This window comes from Crinia signifera, chromosome 5 (assembly GCF_055691185.1).
Source record: "Crinia signifera chromosome 5, ASM5569118v1, whole genome shotgun sequence".
In the NCBI taxonomy this organism is placed as follows: Eukaryota; Metazoa; Chordata; class Amphibia; order Anura; family Myobatrachidae; genus Crinia; species Crinia signifera.
The window spans coordinates 165,731,349-165,743,529 of record NC_139221.1 but is presented as its reverse complement, the minus strand read 5'-3'; the positions used below and the strand labels follow the sequence as shown (position 1 = coordinate 165,743,529).

The 12,181-nt window shown below is 41.7% G+C and overlaps 1 protein-coding gene across 9 annotated transcripts in view; it reads left to right on the top strand.

Moving 5' to 3' along the window:
• Positions 1-12,181, top strand: part of CTNND2 (catenin delta 2) — a 444,220-nt gene that overhangs the window by 165,859 nt on the left and 266,180 nt on the right. For all 9 annotated transcript variants that reach the window (XM_083188240.1, XM_083188245.1, XM_083188239.1 and 6 more), the window contains exon 6: positions 10,932-11,104. In XM_083188240.1, the coding sequence (XP_083044366.1) occupies positions 10,932-11,104 (173 nt within the window). The remainder of the gene's footprint in view (positions 1-10,931; positions 11,105-12,181) is intronic.

The following is a 12,181-nucleotide window of genomic DNA, read 5'->3' as shown; positions in this document are numbered from 1 at the left end:
CATACAGCATTATATAAAACAAATTGAGTTTATTTTTTATTTGAGTGATGTCTAGCTGTACAGCACTCTACTGCACAGGTTCCAAAACACAGTCCAGGTTTCAAGTATATCCATGCCTGGCCAGAGGTTACTTTATTAGTACAACAGTCTATTTTATTTAACCATCTGTGTTGAGACATGGATATAATTAAAACCTGGACTGTTGGGGTGCCTTGATGACCACATTTGGGAACCTCTCCTCTACTGTTTAAATGGCCTGATTCCATTTTTTTAGCAATGATATTAAAAGGTCTAGCATTCATATTTAGTGTGCACCTGCAAACTCCTCCTCCTGCTTGCTGCACTACAGGTCTCAGCAGGTAGCACCTCATATGTACAGGGTGTGCAGTTTAGGGCCCCTCCCCCTATGTTCCATTTTTTTAGCAAAGCAAAAAATCACAGAGCTAGGTAAACCATGTTGCACTGCAGGTGTAACATATGCAGAGAGATTTAGGGGTACATTTAATAAGCTGGACATTCTATTGAAGATGGGATGTTTCCCATAGTCACAAATTAGATTCGACTTTTTACTTGTTTAGCGCCTTCTAGAAGATAATAGAGATAATCTGATTGGTTGCTATGGGCAACCTCCTATCTTCAATAGAACTCCCATCTAAGTAGAATTACCCCTTAGATTTGTGTGGGGTGTTAAAACTGATCTTTAAATTGCAGTGTAAAAATAAAGGAGCCAGTATTTACCCTGCACAGAAAAAATATAATCCACCTAAATCTACATATCTCTGCACATGTTCCATAAACCCCACCTGCAGTGCAACTGGGTTTTCCCAGTGGTATATGGTCACTAGATCTACAAGCATTAGGTCTACAAGCATTAGGTCGACACCACTAGGTTGACATGCATTAAGGTTGACATGAATGAAGGTCGACATGCAGGAAGGTCAACATGACTGAAGGTAGACATGGGTTAGGTTGACAGGTCATTAGATCAACACAAGCATTAGGTTGACAGTCAAAAGGTCGACATGGGGTTTTTCACGTTTTTTGAGCCGACAGGCGGTATTTAATGCCCTACCATCCACTAGGGCTTGGTGGGAGAATAAAATAGTGTGCCAAGTGTAGCGAGGCACCGTGCCCGAAGCATGGCGAGTGCAGCGTCAATGCGAGGTGACGCGGTGGTATGTTTCAGTGTCCATGTCAACTGTTGAAATTTGGGACAAAAAACCCTTTGTCGACCTTTTGACTGTCAACCTTCCCCATGTCGATCTAATGCTTGTGTCGTCCTAATGACCTGTCGACCTCCAGTCATGTTGACATCCCTGCATGTCCCTGCACACCTATGTGAACCATAGAAATATTTTAATGTAGGCATCAGTGATCCTTATGCTTTCTGAAATGCTGTTTTCATCCTTTCTCTATGTGCAGTAAACCAAAACAAAAAGATCCCAGTTGCTTTGTGCAACACTTTAGAGCTTTATTCTTTTTTTTCGAAGTGAAATGTTTCCTTGTTGAGTGCTCTCTGTAGGGAAACTAAATACGAATCACTAAAAACTGTCACATGCAGCATTGATCCCTTTAACAATCACTCCTAGTCATTCCCATTTTAAAGGCTGGCAAGCCTGTATCCAGTACAGTACAGGCATTTTCTATTGTTTTTTCAACTGATTTTTCTATTTTTCCATTTCAGATAGTGATGCTAGAAAGTTGGGAAAATTTATGAATTTCAGCATAAACAGATATCATTTTTCATTCTTCCATTGATCAAACTGATCCAACATTAAATATAATTGCCACATAAAACTCTAGGATTATTGGTTCAATTCAGGCATAAATTACCAACTGTAAAGACTGCAGCAGGACAGTACCGATATCCAATTACCTATGATAGCTGATCATGGGTAAATTGGCCTGCTGGGGCTATCCAATTAGCCCTGGTAAATTGGTGCATGCCACAGCTTGTCAGGGAAAATCCTGGAAAACAGCCCCATTTTCAGCAAAAAACTTTTTTTTTACTGAACCTGTGTGATTTCGGGGAAAAATGTGTTTTTGTTTTTCAGGTGATCTAATTGGATAGAAAAGAAAACAAAAAGTGGCACTAGTACAACCAATGAGGAGAAACAAATCCAATTTAATAGATGAATTAAAAAAATAGAAAGAACAATAGTGGAAAAATGACCATTAATGCAACGATGTAAGGTAAAAGTATCTCATTGGATAAAACAGATTTATCCCATTTTAATTCATCTATTAAATTGTATTTATTACATTGTATTTATTATTATTTTGTACTAGTGCTACTTTTTTTTTTTGTGCCTTATGTGGGAATGACTATGCCATTCTAAGTGGCTGCTTGGCAGCACACCCCCGGACAGTGTCCGATTTCAATACCTTGGTATATTGTCAGATCTAATTGGATAGCCCAATATAAAAAAATATTGAAATATTAACGCTGACAGGCAAAATATCTACAGCCTCATGGGGCGTACACACAGTTCGATTCCAGTGACTTGCCAAGCAAGTCTATTTCTGCTTTTGATCCCGGTGCCACTGGGCCGTGCGTCGGGATTGAAGCTAGTTAGAAGGCAGTTATCACTGTTCAATTTCTAGAAGCAAAATCAAATTGAAAATGTGTCCAAATTGAACCACGTGTATGCCCTATCAGACTAACCACAAATGAAATCTCAACATTGTCATAATGTCAACATTAGTATTTGGCTGCTGGTGGTAGGGTACTTCTGTGCTAAGATGTTAAAGTTAGGCTGCGGGTATGGGGTAGGGGGGTTAGACAGTAATGAGAGGGATAGCTATAGGTGTTAAATAGTTTTTTAACTGTCCAATATTTTATTGATTTTATGAGTATAAACTAAAAGCAACAAACAAAACAAAAACTACACAGCAAAATAAATCAAATAGTTTAATAAAGGATAAATGTAACAATACAGTGCATCTGAAGGTGCCCATACACAGTACAATTGCTGGGTGCGATGAGATGCGCGCTCTTGCGCTCAAAAGAATGTGCTGCACTTACTTTTTGTACTAGGCAATTTTCAACCTTTTTACCTTGCGTGCCACTAAATAAGATTTTAAAATTGTCAAGGCGCACCATGAGATCCCCACAGAGCAAAAGACATTGGCCTCCACAGGAAAAAAACAAACCTATTGGCCCCCATATAAAAAACAATCACACTGGTCCCCACAGGAAACAAAAATAAAATACATTGGCAAAAATAAAATACATGAAGAGACCAGTAAATAACAGTTGAACTGGTGGTGGCTGTAAACTGGTTTGGGCATCTCTAGATCCTGGGGCACACTTGAGAACAGCTTAAGGCACACTAGTGTGTCACGGCACAGTGGTTGAAAAACACTGCAATACAGTCTAGTCCAAATTGCTATCAATAATTGTACCGTGTATGGGCACCTTGAGAATCAGAAATTTTGCATTAAAAAAATAATGAAGTTTCAGGCAGAGATTCACATATGGGTGTGTGTGGCTGTGATCCAATATATATTCTAATGTGTGTGTGTGTGGGAGGGGGGGGGGACAATCCCTGTAAGGCAACTATATCTTCAAGTGAAGAACAACACCTGGACTGCTAGTCAGGCATAATGTTGAACATTTTAAATATTAAAATAATGAATAGCTTATTCTTTTGAGTGTTATTTGAATTTGATGTATCGGGTTCTCTCTATATTGTGATAATGATCAGAAAACATTTAAAGTCAAACCCAACTTTTGAAGGCATTCAGATACTTTTCAAGGGCTCCCATACTTTATAATAGTACCAGGCGTATTTATAATGGGTGCAGTGTACGTGGTGCAGGAGGGCCCACACCGCGCACACTGCATCCATTTTTCCAATACTAATCCCCGGAGTCCAGTGGCAGTGGAGGAGCACTGCCAAGGTGGTCATTCTTCCTGTAATCTCTGCATGCGCAGTGCTCAGACTCCACAGCGAAAATTTACAGAAATTGGCCACTGTATCATTTTTCCAGAGGTTTGTGCTTTAGTGTTCAGAGACCCTGCTGCTCCCAGCAATGAGGAGTGGGTCCGGCCAGAGGAGGTTGCACACAGGCCTCCTCCTCTCTTAAGACGCCCCTGAATAGTACTGTACTGTATGTTTTTTTTCATTTCACTTGCACACGATTTCTAAAAAAGAGCTCACGTGCGCCTTTATCTTTTATTTTAGAAAACACAATAAAAAAAGAATGTACACTGCACACACAAAAGGTAGTATATGTATTAAGAAACATGCTAATCTCATAAAAAAAATCATTGATTGCATAGTAACTTTTAATAGTTACATCAGTGTTTCCCTCATGTATGGATAACCATGCTTAAAATGACCACATGGATATCATTACTAAACCTGGGCTGTTCAAGGTGGCTTGAGGAGTTAGGAAAGCTCTAAGTTGCATAAAGGAAAAAAAATGAATAATAATATCACCAAATGAGTAAATTGATGCAAGACGACCTAATACTAATCTCTGCACTGAACCCTGGAACGTAGAGTGTCTCATTAGTCATTTATTTAACTCCATGTTCTAAAAGTAGATAATTAAAACAGTGAATGGGGAGAGGAAGATTGCTGGCAGAAATGATATATCAAATCAGAATTGAATGAATTATTATGTTAAACTAGTTTCTAATTCAAGGTATCAATTATACGTCTCACTATTAAGTGGAGTTAATTGCTATTTTGTAACCCTTCAGACAAATATAACTAATAATCTGAGCTGATGCGCCATGTAACATTTCCATATGTGATATCCCCCTGCGCTTTTTTTTTTGTAATTAACGACCACTTACACGTTAAGGAGTATATAAAAGATTAATAAGACACATGTTAGAGGTCAGGATACAGATTTGTATTTAAATGTTTGTAGGAATTAATTAGTTTGGTGCTATTCCTTTTTCTTTATTTCTTTGTATACTGATAAAAAAAGTAACATTGTCTAAATGAAAGTGCTTGGTAAGTATTTCCCAACAGTGTAGTGCCAGTTTTTCTGCTTCAATAGCTTAGTTTTCTAACTGTAGTCAGCTGTAGTCAACTGTAGTCAATCTTAATAATTTAAGATTATCTTGCCAGTCGTATTAACTCAACACTAGGATATTACACAATGGGCCTTATTCTGGTTGGAGCGGCCGGGCCGTACGCGTACGTCCCGGGTTTTTTTATAATCTGCGCATGCGTACATTCGCTAATGCGCAGGCGCGACCACTCACCAACGCTTACGGACGGGTCTCTACGTGCGAAAAAACCTGTACGCGAGTGTACGGGTATTGTGGGCGGCATAGGGGCGTGAAGAGGGGAGCGGCCAAAATAATGAGGGAAAATGGGCGTAAATATGGGCGTACACGGGGGTGTGCACCAAAAATAAGCGGTGCTACTACCGCACGATCGACTAAGGCACCGTTCATTTCGGACACAAAACAGGCGGCCGCCAACCGCCATCTCAAACCACCCCTACAGATACCGCATGCCAGCGTGCGCCTGAGTTTGCTAATTAACGCTGATTACTACCAAACACATACACCTGAATGTAATAAGCAATGCTGCAGTCTATTAAGTCCAAACCATGATTTCACTACCTGCAAGCCACACACAGCACTCAAACACATTGGAAGCTTATCTTTCTATACTTCTCTACATTTAAAGGTTTGTTTAATTTAAGGTAAGAATCTTTTTAAGACCTGCTTATATATGCTAAGGTAGGTATTTGTTAAACAGTTAGACACATTCACTACGTGCTTTCATAGACTTTACACAGTAGCACACTCAATCTACACAAGTCGATATGTGTCAACGTGTTCACTGTAATACAAACATAGGTTTTGTATTTATGATACAATAACATAAACCACATCTAACACCTACAAAGGATGTTTCAGCAATGTTTTAAGCCCATGACCACTATTTTGCACATTAATTAATTCAATCAATTAATTAATTTTCATAATTATAGTTGAAAGGCAAGATTTGCAGGTCCATATATATGAAGGGTATGTCAGCGTACACGGACGTACGCTCACTCTCACGAGCGGTGACATAAGCTGACTTTTCTATTGAAAATAATAGGGACCCATCCGTGCAAGCTGGCGTACGCTCAGATCTCCGGAAGAAGGCGGTGGGAAGACGGACGAGAGACGTCCGTAAACGGCGGCGTACGCTCAGTTGTACGCCAGTTGTCGGAGTGTAAGTGCTGGCCCGTCCGCGTACGTTGCCGTACGCTCATTTGTACGCCACTCCCCTTCTACGTTGTTTATGCCCGTACGTATGCGGCTGAGTTGTGGGTGGACTTAACCCCAACGGCCGCGTACGGATAGCGTACGTTAATAGCGTACGTACGCATGTTTGGCCGCTCCAACCAGAATAAGGCCCAATGTGTACTGTAGCAATAGTTTTAAAATAGTTCTGATGGTAAAAAGCTGGCTGGTTGACTACAGCACTTTTTCCTTTTCCAAAATATATTTTATTGAGCCTCAATAAGCAAAAACAATACATCAAACAGTGGATGATGATATACAAAATGTCAATGAGGATCAAAATCCATTTTCAACATTTTCTAAACAAAAACACTATAGAGTAGATGAAATAGTTATCTCCTGTCTGAATAAAATAAGAACAGGGGGTGCTTTCTACAGCTCCAAAGGAGCAAGGAGGAGAAAATATCTCTAAACAATTCACTCAATTTAAGCATATGAACACTACAGTGTTGAGATTAAAATAAAAATATAACAAAAAAATAAATGGAAACAACAAGAAAAAAAGAAGTAACTTGGTCAAGTGCAGACAAAGTGACTTACACACTTTTTCCTTTTAAAATAAGTATTGAAGGGTTATTTATTTATTATGTATCGAAGACACAATAAGAAGAATTTCTTATGGCAGCTATTCCCAGCTACTGTGTAATACATTTTGTACCCCAGGGGCACTCAGGGACAGAGGCTCCCATAGGAAAACAATCCCTGCCATGTGTAATCAGTGATCACATATGCTGTGGGACCTACTGCATGTAGGTCCCCATACATGCAAAGATGCTGTCAGGATGGAAATTCCATCAGTGTCTCAATTAGGACCTCTGGCAGCACGGCAAAGCATAGAAATCCTGAGACTGACTGGAATTGACAGACATAGCTTTGGGGTCTATGTATTTGACCTTGGAGAGAGAAAAAGTGCCATGTGACAGGTGTTTATAAAAATGATATAGGTGCTGGTTGGTTGGTACTTTATCTCCTTCCATGTTATCTCTCTCTCCATGGCTTAGTAAATAGACCCCTTAATCCTAATTCATGGCACTATGCCTACTGCTCTTGCTAAATACTATTAGAACCAGTTACAACTGGTAATGTGCCCGCAGGCTGCAGCTAATGTGGTGTGTGTCCAGCAATAGGGCTCTTTCAAGTTTTGTGAATATGTTTACTAACTTAGTAACTGGCCAGAGTCACTTCAGTTCACAAAAGGACTAAGGAGCCGATGACGTCAGCACCCTCCCCAAATTCGGAGATCAGCGGCCATTTGGAAAGTAACTATTGTCCGAAAGCAAAAAAAAAATCATTCGATGGTCAGTGATCATCAAATGATTTTTAGCCTGTTTGGCCACATGGGAGGGAAACACACCCCCCCCCCCACATGAATCCCCCCTCTACCATGCAAGGGGATTCATGTGGGGGGTGGGGGTGGGGGCGGGGTGTGTGGACATTTGGTCAGGTGGCTCTAAACTGCTAACATACACAGCCAAATGAATCTGTGCCTGCTATCAGGTCTGCATTAGGCCCTTAGTGTTATCATGATGTTTCTCCAGGTGGTTTCTTTTTTCCCCAATAATTCCCCATAATTCCCTATATAAAATATATATTCTCCTTTCTCTGAGAGAGGTTAAAGTAGCAATCATCCCTGTAAAGTGGTTTGTGTGCAAATCACCGCAGGACACTGGAGAGCTGCAGAAGTGTGTCATTACTCAATGCAATCATACAGAATAATGGCTACAGATGCAAAGTGGATTAGCAACGATGCAGCTTCCACCATCCGCTAACAGCATAGATGAACAGTACCAGGGTTGGACTAGCCCAGAGAGGTACAGGGAAACCATAGCCAGATAAAGGGGCTTGTCTTATCAATTAAATTGTTCAACAGAGGATGCTAATCATGTATTAAGGGTGAATTCCAGGTAAAGTGCACTCTGGGGTAGCCTATCGCGCTGCTATATCACTTCCTGCTTTTCCTCTTTAAGCAGAGGAAGCAGGACGAGACACCAACAAGATGTATTAACATGTTGTTGTCCGTAGCAGAGGAGGGTAAACTAACCCCTCTGGCGATACCCCGACCTGCAGACAGCACATCAGATCATACTGACGTACTGTCTCTGCATGCCTGGCCCGCGCTTCTGGACATGTGCAAGATCTCCTGAGCAGCCCAGAGCCAGCAGGGACAGCACTCGGCGACCCCCAAGGCTTAACTTGGCCCTGGGGACAACACTGCCTGGGGAGCCCTACTGTACCTCCTCTTGGGGCAATGGTGTATTTTCTACATTGCCTTTAATAATCTGGAATTATCATGCATACACTAGCAGTATTTACTACAGATGGAGCCGCTCTCATCGAGCATGCTCCTGGTGCATGCATTGGAGACGCTTGGGTGCCCCATTCCCAGCAATGGACGTGTGAGCATGTAAGACGCTTGCGCATCCACGTTCGCCAGCACGCCAGTCACCAGGAGTGCATAGCTGGCCCACTGGCAAGCTGAATGAGAGTGGCTCCATCTGTACATCCACAAGTGCGATATGGCCACTTTTTATGCGATTCCAACGCATTGCTGTGAAGGATTGCATAAATCGTGACACATCGCATGCCATTTACCTGCAATTGCAATGTGAGATGCAACAACACATCACAATCGCAGATCCTATGGGCTGCCATGAATATTTGATGCAGGCATAGCCATGGCTAGGATTACATACCATATATTGTATGCAAAAGGACCGCATACAATGTATCATATGCGATCCTGCCCCCGGGTGCCACTGGGTGAGTTGGCGGGGTACCGCAGGCGATATCTAGTGGTTAGCCAAACCTGTGTGGCAGGTGGCCACCCCCCCTCAGCATTTCCCAGTGGGCTGTGCTAGCGAGTATTAAGCATAACCTCAGTGAATTGCTTTTAAAAGTTTTCTTAGTCTCATAAACTTTTTTTTTTAATAAAAAGTGAAATACCATCCTGAATGTTCATTACATGCAACAATAGCAATTGTGGAAAGCTGCGCTGTGTAAGCCACTACATATCGTTGACAGGAGGGACTGGTTGTGCCATCATGGGCCTATTTTAAGTTGGAACGTATATACTAAGCTGTTCACAGCAGCTTAGTATATGCATCCTTACCAAAGGAATTACAGGAAAATGCTGGCCACCTCTACACTGAGCAGGTGCTGGCATTTCGGTGTCACTCTGGGGGAGACTTGTCCATTTTCCTAGAAGCTTAAAAACTGAGCCCCAAATCTGTGAGTCTCACAAGACTCCTGGGGGAGTGCATAAGTACGGGTCCAAAATTCCAAGGTTTTATGTGGCATAATAGCTTCATTTACTGGAAATGGATGAATTATTTGTATGTGCTTGAGTTTGGTCTGCATATGGGTATTCAATCGCCGGCGACCATCTCCATATGGGGGAGATGGCCGCCGGGCCCTATTCAATGCTGTCTTTCCCGACATCACAAGCAGTCGGGCTCGTTCTGCCGAGAATGACTGGGAAGTGACGTGCTGCTGGTTGCAGCTCGCCTCTTCCCGGCTGCAATTTGCGGCCACGCCCCCTTCTCGTCCCACTTCAGGCGTGACATTGAATCCTGCCTGCATGTTCTCGGTCGAGCTGACCGAGAACGGGACAGGGTCACGGCGGTCGAGCAATTCTGAGGTACATTTATGTAGATAAATACTGATAAATACTGATAACATTACCATAAAGTGCTTCTCCTGTTGTACAACATAATTCTTAATGCTATTATACTGCAATGAATCTATCACCATTACGCCATACTGTACCATAAAGTTTAAGAGTATATTTTTCATCATAGACCCTTTGCACTTTACTGTTTACACTTCTCATAGCACAAAGCATTGAGTTGATCCACCCTGCTGGAAGCATACAGCATTGTGTGCCAAAATTATCCCACTGGAAATAAAATGTTTCGGTACTTGTTTCCTAGCACGGCGCCCATCTTATGCCATCGCATACCACTAATTAAGGTATGCGATGGTATGCGATGGGACCCGATTTTCTGGTACTAAGAGCAGCACTGTACAATTTTAATATCGCATCGCATGCCATTACAATGGCATGCAATGCGATTTGTAATTGTACAGGCACCCTGATGGGTGATTACTATGTTAAATGCACCCCCATTGTTAACGCCACGCCACGCTTCGGGCTTTTGCGCTCGCCACACTATGTAAAATCAACTCCACGCCGACGTGGATAGTGGGGGTATTAAAAGGTCAGTGGATGTGTACCGCCGCCCCTCGCGGCCTCGCTGCGCTCGCCACACTTCGGGTTGGCGTTCATAGTGGGGGTGGCATTAACAATGGGGATGCATATAACATAGTAATCACCCATCAGGGTGCCTGTACTAAAAAAAATCGTTTTAATCGCATCGATTGCATCGCATGCGAAGCGATCGATGCGATCTAAACGATGGCATAAGATTAAAATCGTGGGCGCCGTGCTAGGAAACAAGTACTAATGTTTTAAATCAACAGGTCTGTTTAGGTTGAGGTCCTATTTTGTATTACAAAAGGGATACATTTGCAACTGTAGCTAGAGGTAGAGGTAACAAACACAATGTACGTCAAAATCTCACTGTTATTGACAAACCCAGCACTTCATGTGATTTTCTGCTTCACTGAGATCATCAATGACTGTTCCAAATTACTTTTCTTAACTCAGGGCCAAGCCTCCTATCCCAGAGTGCACTTCAGCTCAATTCTAAACCTGAAGGGTCTTTCCAGTATTCATCAAGCTACCATAGCAACCAGACCCTTGCCTTGGGGGAAACATCAGCATTGCAGCTCCCAAGCCGCAGCAATCAAGCCAGATCTGCCATTCAGAGCTATACTCAAGTAAGTGGTCAAGTGTAGTAGCTACATCTCTTCATAAAAGCTGTAATCACATTTGTGCATTCAGCTCACATACTGCATATATGAATCCGATTATTCTGCATTTATCACAGCTGAGTTCTATATCTAGTAAAGAACCTATGTACGTTTGTTTTCTTTTTTATAAATAAAACATTTGTGAGGAACTGTTATAAAGAAAACATTTTCTATAAATGGCAGTGTATGACATAATACAGCCATATCATCTACAAATGTAGATTTTGCATGGTAACAAATGCCTTTTTATTTTGCCATATATTTTTTGTTGTTTGGAGATTAGGGAACACATGTATCTGTCTGTCTGTCTATCTGTCTGTCTGTCTGTCTGTCTGTCTGTCTGTCTATCTATCTATCTATCTATCTATCTATCTATCTATGAATTTGTTTGTGGTACCTAGCGCTAAACCCTTTCCTATTACTAAAATTGCCTAGAACAATTTATCAGTTGTATTCAGTCTATAGAAGAACAATCTCTTCAATACGACACTCTCCCCTTCTCCGGGCGGCTGCTCTTTTTCAGTAGGCAAGTTCAATGCACCTCTCGAATAACGAACTGAAAAATAGGGGGTGAAAGGAGTGCCTCCTTGTGTAGTATTTAATGGTGTACAACCTACACGGAAATGATTTACACCCCAAAATATAAAGGTGTCCATATGAAGTGGTATCCAACCTGACATTCCTAAATGTTGAGCTAATACGAAGTCCTCCTGCTGCCGGTGTCAATGTACAGGAATGTACTGAAAATACCGTTAAGAGGAGACTGGTTATGCTGGAGTGCCTAGTGGAGTGATCACACATGCTTGACAAAAAGTAGTTTACATACTACACAAGGAGGCGCTCTTTTCACCCCTATTTTTCACATGTGTGTATATATATATATATATATATATATATATATTTATGTCTAGCATTCGTGAGTCTCCAAAACACTGCCATTTGCTGGCAGAGAGTGAAACTACAACATCTCTTACACATGCACAAACACAGAGGGTAGCAGACTAGCTTTTGCTGTTGCTTCGAGTGGGCTTACTAGTGTGTGTG